General features: G+C 42.1%; 1 protein-coding gene across 1 annotated transcript in view; it reads right to left on the reverse strand.

Moving 5' to 3' along the window:
• Dipk1a (divergent protein kinase domain 1A) overlaps positions 1–12,468 on the reverse strand; it is a 71,861-nt gene that overhangs the window by 12,418 nt on the left and 46,975 nt on the right. The window contains exon 2 of the mRNA XM_021162220.3: positions 2,189–2,323. Coding sequence (XP_021017879.1) covers positions 2,189–2,323 — 135 coding nt within the window. The remainder of the gene's footprint in view (positions 1–2,188; positions 2,324–12,468) is intronic.

The following is a 12,468-nucleotide window of genomic DNA, read 5'->3' on the forward strand; positions in this document are numbered from 1 at the left end:
GGTGGTTTTTCGAGACAGTGTTTCTCTCTGTGTAGCCCTGGCTGTCCTGGAACTCACTCTGTAGACCAGGCTGGCCTTGAACTCAGAAATCTGCCTGCCTCTGCCTCCCAAGGGGTATGTTCCTTTAACACTCACACCAGCCCTCTAAATGTGGCAGAGGCACTCCTCAGAGAAGTGCAGACTCCCTCCACAGAGGAGTCAGTCAGAGGACTCCGATGGAACTTTGTGGTCCTCAGCTGTACACAGAAGAGAAGCGCCTCTCCTACTCCAGTTAATGAAACAGGCCATGTCTGGGAGATCCCACCTACAGAGTCCAATTATGTAAGATTTCTACATAGTTGGGCATCAAACAGGATTGGCTGCAATTACTTAGTAATTAGGAAATTATGGCTATAGTAAGCAATCATATAGAAGTAGAAGGGGAAGTATATGGAAATGGCATTAGTCACCATTCTGCAGAAGCTCAGGAGCTTGCACAGCTACTGAGAAGGTGGCTGACCTCAAACCTGAGGTACTTTTACTTCAGCACCCACACCACAACAGATGTAACCTCTCACACAGAAATGGAGAGTGTAAAAGACAGCAGACACTCAGAGAAGAAACCAGCATGGCCATGACTGTGATGACCACTCAACCCTAACTCCTAACAAAGCGGAAATGATGCTCTAGGGGCGCTTCTCCAGCTGTCTCTCAGGAACAGCTTACAATGCTACAGTGACAGTATGAGGCCGTTTGCCTCAGACCAAACAAGATTGAGTCAAGGACATTTGAACCTACTCTATATCCAGCTGACATGTCCGAGGACCATCACAGTTAGTGCCCAAGCGTATTGGTGAAAGTCAGCGTCATAAAAGCTAAGGGGCAGGTAGGGCAAAAACATTTTTCTTGCCTGTAAACTAGAACTAAAGCAAAGCCCTGTTATGAAAAGGTGACCACAGCCTAGGACTTTGTCTCTAGCCTGGTGTTCTTGACAGTGAACCGACATGACATGGTAGTCAGGAAGATCCTGACTCTCCGTACACTGTATTAATGTACGACACTTCAATATGTGTACTGCGGTGACAGCAGTAAGATCTTGGGGTTGAGCATTACACGTAGTTCAGCAAGAAAGGATGCTTGCTGCACCCAAAGTACTTTCAGGCTACCTGAGTTTCGTTCCCCAAATCCACATCAGGCAGCTAAGGGCTACCTGTAACACACTCCAGCTCTAGGAAACCACCATGTGGTTGCTGGGGTTTGAACTCAGGACCTTCAGAAGAGCAGTCAGTGCACTTAACCGTTGAGCCATCTCTCCAGCCCAGGAGTTACACTTTTTAAATGACTGCTATAGGAGGCTGGAGAAATGGCTAAACAGTTAAGACCACATACTGTTCTTTCAGACTACCTGAGTTTCATTCCCCAAGTCCACATCAGACAGTTAAGGACTACCTGTAACTCCAGCTCTAGGAAACCTGATGCGTTCACTCTTCTGGTCTCAGCAGGAGCTCCATTCACACCCACACACACTTTAAATGTTTTGCATAGAGATGGGTGTAGTTTGGAGGTAAGCACCTGCTTGAACGCCTGAGGTTCTTGGTTTGAACTAGAGTCCCATAAAAACAAACAAATACAAAAATAAATATATGGTCCTGAAATAAGTGTTTTGATATATGTTGAAAGATAGTAGTAGAAAATAAGGAGTTGACTTAATTAAGAAACTCAAGGATTTAAAATAAGTGTTCTATAACACTCACAGCCAGTAAATATGGCTATTAATCTTGAACTGATAAGGTAATTTTTATAAAATATACTGAATTACTCAGAGAGAAAATAAGTGGTAAATATATACCCTTTAGATAAAGTTTAGTGTTTGATATGACTCTTTATTAAAAATATATATATTCTAGAAAATCTATAATAACATACTTATGTCCTAAACATTTTTAAAATCTGATATATAATAAACCAAATTTCAAGTATATTTGAAAATAAAAACCATTTCATAGTGAGATTGCTTCCACACTGATTTACCTGTACTACATATTTAGATTTCTGAGCACTGAGTTTATCAAAAAGCTAGGACGTTCAGCACAACTGTAATATCAAATTGCCTTTACTGTCGAAGACATTTAATAATTAGGCCATTTATAGTAACTATAGTCTGTTATAGGACATTTAAAAAAACAACTAAAATATTTAAAATACTTACTATGATTTTCTTACAGTCCTTCCCTCTGCATAGCTCTGTATAGGTTGAATACTGCACATATATGATCCAGCTTCCAACAAAAACCACCAGCCAGGAAAAGAAAAGATACTTCACCCGCATGTAGGACAACCGAGCCTGCAAGCAAAGGTCACATGACAGTCAGTCAGCAGCAAGCTGGCACTCACCGCACTGGAACGGGCGTTCTCCTTGCTTGGAGAAGCACAATGTATAATCCAAGCTTTTATATGGCAGTTCTAGAACAAAGTGCAATGTCAAGAAGCCCAGACAACATGGGTCTTAGGAAAGTAAAGGAAACAAATACCCTTTCAGGATGTACGATTGGCCTCTCCAATGCCATTCAGGCCAGTTACTCAATAAAGCACAACGCCACTCCTAGACCAGGTGAGCAGACAAAACACTGTTTCAAGTGAGAATTTAAAGGTCTTTATGAATAATCATAGTAATACTAAATATTTTAGCCAGGCAGTGCTGGCACACTCCTTTAACCCCAGCACTTGGGAGGCAGAGACAGGTGGATCTCTGTGAGTTCAAGGCCAGCCTGGTCTACAGAGCAAGTTCTTTTTTTTTTTTTTTTTTTTGAGACAGGGTTCCTCTGTGTAGCCCTGCCTGTCCTGGAACTCACTCTGTAGACCAGGCTGGCCTCAAACTCAGAAATTCGCCTGTCTATGACTCCCAAGTGCTGGGATTAAAGGCGTGCGCCACCATGCCCGGCTCAGAGCAAGTTCTTAACACTACTCCTGAGTTCCCAAACAGCCAGTACTACATAGGAAAACCCTGCCTGATCTGGTGTGAGTGTGTGTGTGTGTGTGTGTGTGTGTGTGTGTGTGTGTGTGATTTATCCAGGTATGTTGGTAGAAACCTGAATTCCAGCACTTGGGAGGTGGAGGCAGGAGAATCAGAGGTTCAAGGTCATTGTTAGTTATACTGAGTTGCCAGACAAGGCTATCTCCTGTCTCAAAGAAGAAAAACAAAGCAAAACAACAACAAAAAGAAAGAAAAGCAAAAATTATTCCTTGCACGCCAATGGGCAAAGCTACACAACAGGCCCCCCTTTGCAATGTTTTGTGTGTGCTGCTCTGATATCTGATCTCAGCTGTTGATGCCTTTCTACATCAGCCATAGATCAAGACATTCAATATTCAAACGTGGCGGTTGGTCAACACAGCCTGATACTTACTTTTTGGATCTAGAGTTCCAGTGGTTCGATTTAATAAACAGTAGAACTGAGGTCTACAGATAGAACTGAGCAGAATAAATTAAGGATGCACACACACAATGAAAAGCTAGTTTTGCTTTTATATTCCCAAGCCAGTTTCTCACACTTGGAAACAGTAGAATACTGTGAGCAGGATGACCTTGCAGAGAAAGCAGAAAGAGACTAAAGAGCCATGGTGCACGAGCAGGAGACAGCAAACTCAAAGGGAAAAAACACCCAACTCAGCAAGCTCAAAGGGAAATGGTCCTATATGCAGTTTGGACATCTGTCCTCAAGGGGTTTCACAGATGGTGAATCCCAGTACAAATAATTCAGGCCTTTGAGGGTTTTTTGTTTGTTTGTTTGTTTTTGTTTTTTGTTTTGTTTTGTTTTTACGAGACAGGGTTTCTCTGTATAGCCCTGGCTGTCTGGAACCCACTTTGTAGACCAGGCTGGCCTCGAACTCAGAAATCTACCTGCCTCTGCCTCTGAGTGCTGGGATTAAAGGCGTGCACCACCACACCCGGCTGAGTCCTTTGAGTTTTATTACTAATTGTAAAAGCGCTTTTAATGCAAAACATTTTTATACAGCACTAAGTGAATTCACACACACACACACACACACCACAAAATTAAATCACAGGCAACACAATGGACCCAAGAGGCCTATCTAAAAATCATTTGAGATTTTGAGATTACTGGACCTAATAAGAAGTCTGATCATCAGCTATAAACTGACACGTGCTAGCATTATGAGTCTCCACTAAGATTAAAGACAAATGCCTGCAAAGCATGGTGTGCACCAAGCAGACAAAAAAAAAAAAAAAAAAAAGTCACCATGCAAGAAGAGATCAACAATGCTGCCATTGGCCACAGCCAAAAAGGAAGGAAGCTCTGGATCTGACCAAACCTCTAGCTGCAGCCACCTGTTCACAGGAAATGGTGGAGACAGCCCGAGCACTGGAAACCTTGAAGCAAAGGACAGTTTGAGGCAAACTCCAGGCTGTGGGAAACATGCAATACAAAGAGACCATTTCTTCAACAATTAAGTCACAAGGGTTAAGTCTAGACAAGGAGAAACTTAAGATTGGAAAATATTTATGAAACACAAGACAAAACCAACGAACAACAAGGAAACCAAAATGTATGCTAAAACAGAGGGGGAAGCTATCAGTGCCCCAACCCAGAGGTAGAACTATAGGCAACTAAGCAAGGATGAGCGGGGTAGACAGCCTTCTCAGAGAGCGTCACATCGAAGGGTGAGCCAACACCACACAGTCAACCTTGAAATCAGTTCCATAAATGAACCTTATACAGACTGAGCAGGTTGTAGTTGTATATTTAGGAATATATTATATATGTGTGTACAATTTAAGAAAAAGAGGCCATGAATTTGAGGGGTATGAGTGTGGGCTGGAGAAAGGAAAGGGAAGAAGAAAATGGTATCATTTTAATTTCAAATAAAATTAAGAAAATGAAGTTTGAAAGTTTGGAAGTCAGCACTTGGGACGCAGAGGCTGACCTTCTGAGCTCTAGACCAGTCAGGGCTACAAAGTGAGACCATCTCAAAACAAAACAGAATGAAACCAAGGGAAAATGGTATTGGTGACACAAGCCAAAAGTTTTTTTTTTTCTGTGTATGTGTGTGTGGAGGGGTGTGTATTCAAGTGCCACAGGACAAGTGTGGTGGACAATTTGTGGGAATTAATTCTGTACAACCAACATGTGGTACCAGAGGTTGAATTGAGGTCCCCAGTTTGACGGCGCTTTTACTGCTAAGTCATCACATCCACACGCCTCTCTCCTCTCTCCTCTCTCCTCTCTCCCTCTCTCTCCTCTCTCCCTCTCTCTCCTCTCTCCCTCTCTCTCCTCTCTCCCTCTCTCCCTCTCTCTCCTCTCTCCCATCTTTCTCCTCTCCTCTCTCTCCCTCCCTCCTACCTTCCATCAGGTCCTTCCTCCATTCTAATTTTTTGAGTGCTGGGGACCAGACCCAAGGTTCTGTGCAAGCATGCTTCCACGGAACTAATCCCTAAGCCTCACAAAGTACCACTAATACTTGGGAGACAATTGATAATTTGAAGTGCTGAGGATCAAGCAGGAGGAATAATAAATGGTTTTAGAACTCGTGGAATGAATTTGGCTCACCGGTTAGCACAGCCAGGACGGGTGTCTCTCAGTTGAGGCATGACTCTGAGGACATCATGTTGTTGTGCAGTTCTGCTCTGCTTGCTGCCCTCACATCCCTCTTAATCTAAGAATTATGTGAAAACTCTAGGGGGCTCCCAGCCCCTCACTGGGCACTCACAGTACTAATCCTTGATCTCTTTCAGGCATTGCTGCTGGAGCAGATTAATGATTCTATCATTACACTAGAGAAGAACTTAGACCTATTGTGAGCAATGACCACCAGCCGTAGAAAACTTTTGGAAAAATAATGTTAGTGAAGCTAGGTTGAGATGTTTTTACTACTGGCTTTGATGTAGAACATCTTGGGGAACAATTTGAAGTTCAGAAAAGGAACACTGTTATTAGTTAAGTGAGGGAGCTTTTACGTTCAGGGAACAAGAACAATGACAGCACTAGCTGACGTGACTCTCTCTGAGGCTGAACTGGTGATGATAAATTTTTTATATCCTTTTTTTGTTTTTGTTTTTGTTTTTGTTTTTTTTGAGACAGGGTTTCTCTGTGTAGCCCTGGCTGTCCTGGAACTCACTTTGTAGACCAGGCTGGCCTCGAACTCAGAAATCCACCTGCCTTTGCCTCCCAAGTGCTGGGATTAAAGGCGTGCGCCACCATGCCTGGCCGATTTTTTTAAAAAAAAGATTTACTTATTTATTTTATGTATGAGTACACTGTAGCTGTCTTCAGACACATCTGAAGAAGGCATCAGATCCCATTACAGATGGTTGTGAGCCACCATGTGGTTGCTGGGAACTGAACTCAGAACCTCTGAAAGAGTAGTCAGTGCTCTTAACTGCTCAGACATCACTCCAGCCCTTTTATAACCATTTTTGTTCTCAACTTCTTGATATGACTTAATAAAAATTGCTGATGTGCAGATGTAAATTCTGAGAATTTAAAATAGATATGACTGATTTAGAGTTTAGATTTGTACTTAAGATTATTATAAGATTACTTTAAAAGATAGATAGTAAAATAATAATATAATTAATCCTTTCTTTGTAACCACAAATTTCTACCTGCCAGTAAGAGAAATTGGCTGAGAGATCTTGCTTGCTCACAGTTTGTTAATTTATAACAAGTTGCTTAGTTATGAATGTACGTGGATTCTTGGGAACAACTTCCTTTCTTTACCTGTACTGCATAATGTTATTTCATATAAAGCTATTGGGAACACACTGTTTTTCTTAATCATTCACTAAAACAAAAATAGTACACAATCATATTGTAATTTTATAGCTTGATATACAAGCCATGAAAGGAAAAATAAAGTTGTTGGAACACTGTTCCTTCCTTCCATCAACTATGTGTGTGTGTGTATGTACCCTCTAAGTGTGTATGTGTGTATGTATGTGTATATATATATATATATATATATATATATATATATGTATATATATATATATATATTTGTATGTGCATGCATGTATATGTGTAAAGTCTGTGTGAGAGTATGTTGGAACTTTGTTCCATCCATCAAATCTGTATGTATGTATATATGTCTGAGTGTGTGTTGTAGCTTTCTACATCAACTGTGTGTGTATGTATGTATGTATGTGTATGAATGTGTGTATGTATGTGTATGTGTGAAATGCTTGGAGCCTGCTTGTTGGAACTTTTTTATATTTGTCCACCAGATGTGTATATGTGCATATATGTATATGTACATGTTCCCTTAGAGAAAAGTCTGCTGAGTAATTTCTCTAATCACTGGCTGCTATAGCAGCAGCACCAGTCAGTATCTGGACCAACCTCCCTCAGAGACTATAAGCACTGACCCCATGCCCCCCCAGTGGCTGCCTGCTTCAGTTTACCCACCCCATGGATGACAAAGCTGATGATTGGCATTGAAAGACAACAGAACACTCAATGATGTAAAAAGATGGTTCCGGGTTAACAGTGTTTGCTCTTCTCTCTGCACAAGCTGTTTGCCCACTTCCCCTGGCAAATGTCCAAGCTGAAGAACACCCTGAGAGCTGAGGTGTTCCACAGAAGGCCAAACCTGTTGTAGAGGAAGTCAGGTTAATGATGGCCTCAGCAGGATGCTGGGCATCCCTGCTGTAGGTATGACCAAAGAAGAAAAACACATTTTTATCCATCATGCTGCAGAAAATCGCCATGACTCGAGTATAAAAAACCGTACACTGACCTTTATGTTTCCCTTAATAACTGCAGGTCTGCGGCCTTACATTTCAAAATGACTGAAGAAATAACTGTAAATTACATCTCTATTAACTAATTTTACTTTTCCTATGTGGCATTTGCTAAAATGCTTCTAGTGATCTGTTTTTATAACAATTGCCAAGACAATCTAGCCTTTGATTAAGAAATATAGTCTGAAATTTTTGTTCATGCTGAACACCTTAAAATTACTGCCTAGCAGGTTTTTTATTGTGTTGCTTTTGTGCTTAGCTCCTAATGGAATGTTGCTTTATTCCAAATTACACTCCTGTAAAGCAAGACACACAGGACAGTGGTTCTCAGCTGCATCAGTGTAGTCCTCTAGTGAGGCACTCGGCAACATCTGGAAACATTTTTAGCCTCAAGCTGCGGTTCACCACTGGACTCTCATGGGCAACATCTGGAGATGCAGCTAGACATGTTACGATGTACCCTATATTCCTTCCCCCAAGAATCACCCAGGCCAACATGTCAAATTTGTATGACACTATAATTTTATTTTCAATTAGCCTTTAATGCATAAATTATTACTAATTTAAAAAGTGTGTGACATCTGTCTGAAAATGACAGGCCAACTGGTAAGAATCATCACCAGTTTTTTATTATAAATAAAGTCACTGGAAATGGAAAATATGTACATAACAAACAAATCTTCTCTGTTAGTTCCAAACTAAGGAATAGTGGTGCAGTTGGGCACAAAGCCCTGGGGCCATCCGCAGCACAGTATAAACTGGGCTTGTCTGTAGTCCCAGCACTGGGGTGGTAAAGGTAGGAGGACCAAAAGCTCAAGATAAAACTCAGCCATGGAGCAAGTTTGGGGCCAGACTGGGTGACATGAGATCCTTCTCAAAAAGCAAAGGCAAGGGGCTAGAGAGATGAAGAGAACTGGCTGTTCTCCAGGTGACCCTTATTCAGGTGACCTAGCACCCCCATGGTGGGTAATAACCATCTATGACTCTAGATGTGTAAGGGAACTGACACCCCTTTCTGACCTTCGCAGACACTGTACACAAGTGGTGTGTAGACATATGTGTGGGCAAAACACATAAAAATGACAGGGGAACAAAAAAACACAAGGCTGGTGACTTGGCTCAGTGGGGAAAGGGGGCTTTCCACCAAGCCTGCCACTGACCTGAGTTCAATCCCTAAAACCCTCAGGACAGAAAGAGAAAATGTACAGCCTCCTGTAAGTCCTCCACACAGAAGGCATGCATGGTGGGAACAGTGTATACACATATACACATAAACCAACCCCCTAAATAAATATAAGGCAGCATAGAAAATCCCACAAAACCCCAGAGTGACTGTAGTGCCAGACCAGTGGTGGTAAATGCCTTTAATTCCAGCACTCGTGAGGGAGGGGCAGGCAGATCTCTGTGAGTTCAAGGCCAGCCTGGTCTACAAAGGAAATTCCAGGGCAGCCAGTGTTATTACACAGAGAAACTGTGTCTTAAAACAAACAAACAAAAAGTGGCAACTTTGCTTCTTTTAATATGGCTGACATCATTGTGATCATTTATTTTGAAACAAATCTGAAGATTTTTGTTGTTGTTGGTGGTGGTGGTGGTTTTTGGTTTTGTTTGTTTGTTTGTTTGTTTTGTGTTGTTGTTTTTGATAGGGTCTACATAGCTAGCTACCTGTCCTGGAACTATGTAGACCTGACTACATACTCAAGAGATCTGCCTACCTTTCCCTCCAGAGTGCTGGGATTAAAGCAATTCTTACATGATTTTCCTGAAAAAAATGTTCTGCAATGCCCAGATGGAAGCTACACCATATCTCAGCATTTTTTTGGTTACACAAGACCAGCTGAGAGAAAATGAAGAAGAGAATCACATACAGGCCGATGGGCTCTCTGAGGGCCAGCTATGTAGACCAGGTGCCATTGCAGAGGAGGACTGAGAGGCAAGACCTAGGGGTGAGCTCAGAGAAAGGCATGTCTGTAAATCCAGCCCTGGGGAGGCAGGCACTCAAGGATCCTGGGCTCAGCTGGCCAATCAGGCTAGCCTAATTACTGAGGACTTGGCCCCAGTGAGACACCTCTTCTCAAAAAACAAGGCAAACTGCTCACGAGGAATGACTACCGAGGCTACCTCTGGTCTCAACATACATACATACATACATACATACATGCCCATGTACTATAGGCAATCCTTCTACACACAAAAACACACTTAATTGTCAATATTTTGTGAGACTGAAGAAAAAAAGAGTTTGGGAGATTCTGAAGGTTCCTTTGCCAGTCTTCATGTGACGTCTAGACCCAGGGCTAGCAAACGTTGTAGCATAATCTTTACTTTCTAAGAGAAGCCGGTGTGTACGTCTGGATATTCAGATAGCCAGAGGCATGAGAGGCTGCCCTCTTCTGTACACCAGTATTCTGCCCTATTATCATTGAAAGGACAGTTGGACGCTCGAGGAATATGGTCCAGATAACCTGAGAGTCAGTAGAGGGGTGCTACCCCATGGGCCGGTGTCCTGACCATTTTCCGAGTCCTAGAACAGAACTGCTTCTTCTTACTGTACCTTGGAAAAGTGTCCATCTAGTTTACTCTCTCAGCCATCCTGGAGAATAAACCTTTGCACACACAAAATACATTATTTTCCTTAAAAACTAGACTCATAACAGAAATTATCTCTTTACTTAAAACAAACATATTCCTTTCCCATTAGGTTTTTATTAAGTCATTAGTTGTGTGTGTGTCTGTATAGATGATTTTGAGCCTTCTGGTGATATGAATAGTGTGAAGCAAACCAGGTCCTCTGGAGGCCCAGGAGGCACTCTGAACATCGGTCCAGCCCGCCTTCACATTAAAAAATAAATAAATAAAATGTTTTTAAGTGTATGTACCTGGGTATGTCTACATGTAGTATATGCATATGCATGTGTGCGAATATCTGCCTCTGCAGAGGCCAGAGGAAGATATTGAGGGTCTTGCTCTGTCACTTTCTGCCTTGTTCCCTTGAGTCAGGGACTTTCACTGAACCTAGAGATAGGCTAGCAACCAGCAAGCTCCAACAACCCTCTTGTCTCTGTTTCCCCATCCCAGGGCTGGGATTCCAGGCATGAGTACAACCATGCCCAGCTTCTTATATGGGTCCCAGGAATGTGAACCTCGGGTCTCATGGCTGCACAGAAAATACTCTTAATCAAGCCAGCCCCTCCCCTTAGTTATTTTAAAATGATGTCTAAAAGGATATGTAACATTTAAAAGTGTGGTGTGCTGTAATATATTTGACCTTATGTGGACTGTTGAACACCTATTATTTCCAATATTTGCTAAAGTAACAAAAGCAATACTGCTAATGAAGACCAACATGTGCTAGTGATGTTCCACATATGCAACTGGTATGTACTTTAGTATGTTAACTTATTAAATCCTCAAAAATTTCTTTGGGGGGGTGTCTGGACAGGGTTTCTCTGTATAGCCCTGGCTGTCCTGGAACTCACTTTGTAGACCAGGCTGGCCTCAAACTCAGAAATCTGCCTGCCTCTGCCTCCCAAGTGCTGGGATTAAAGGTGTGTGCCACCACCACCCAGTTACAACTGTCAGCTTCTATAGCACGTTTCTAAGCTGACCGGAAACAAGAATCGCTGTTGTGCAGTGCTCCTCAACCTTTAATACGGTTAGTTCCTCATGCTGTGATTAAAGGCGTGCGCCACCACTGCCCGGCTCCCTCTGAAAATTTCTGACTGATTAGAATAAGCTAGTCAATGGTTAGAAAACTCTGGCCCATAAGCCAACGTGCCACCTGCTTTTAAAAACACGATTTTATTTAAATTATAGTCATGACCCCATACATCAATGTGTTAACTAATCCAGCTTCCATCCTATAATGGCAACATTCAGTGGTTGCAGAGACCGTATGGCCATCAAAGCCAATGTTTAAATCATGGATGTTGGTTCAGCATGCAATGTCCTTTGGCCTGAGATTGTCAGTAAACGTGCTGCAAAGAGTGTGCGTGGCAGGATTTGCCTACAGGAACACATACATCCCTGGTCACTTACTGACCCCTCAAGAGCAAGAGACACTACAGTCCATAGGACCCATACCCATGTCCAGCAGAGCATATCTGGTATGTGAGGGAGAAACACATGTTTGCTGTATGTTTGGAGGATGGTGTTACACACACTGTTGTTGTGGCTGACTGACTCTGAAGGGATGACCATTCCTCTCTTACAAGAACTCTACAGGGTGGGGATTAGTCCTCACATTACAGACAGAGACACCTGAAGCATGTAAGGATTAAGCTAAGCCACAGTGGTTCCAAGTAAGAGAACCTGAATTTGGGCTGAGGCAGCTGGGCTTCAGGACTTGTAACTGCTCTGCTCTACAGCCTACTGTATTAAATACATAAATCTTTGCCTGAGTATTTGATTATTTCTTCAGAGAGGATTTCAGTAACTGGCATTTCTAGGTCAAAAGCTTTGCAATTTTAAGAGGGTTAAGATAACATAATGTTACAATGTTTTCCCAAAAGCTTGTAAAAATTAACACTCACTGTTCAAATATACTTATTTTACCTTCCCCAGAACCCAGTTCTACAGACTACTACAGGTTCATTTCTTTGACAGTGGCATATTTTGTTTCTTTAGAAGATTTTATTTATTTTATGTGTATGAGCACACTCTCACTAACCTCAGACACATTAGCAGCTCACAACTGTCTATAGCTCCAGTGCCAGGAGAAGATGCATCAA

The sequence above is a fragment of the Mus caroli genome, unplaced genomic scaffold, assembly GCF_978045245.1.
Source record: "Mus caroli unplaced genomic scaffold, Mus_caroli_1 scaffold_4, whole genome shotgun sequence".
Taxonomy (NCBI): Eukaryota; Metazoa; Chordata; class Mammalia; order Rodentia; family Muridae; genus Mus; species Mus caroli.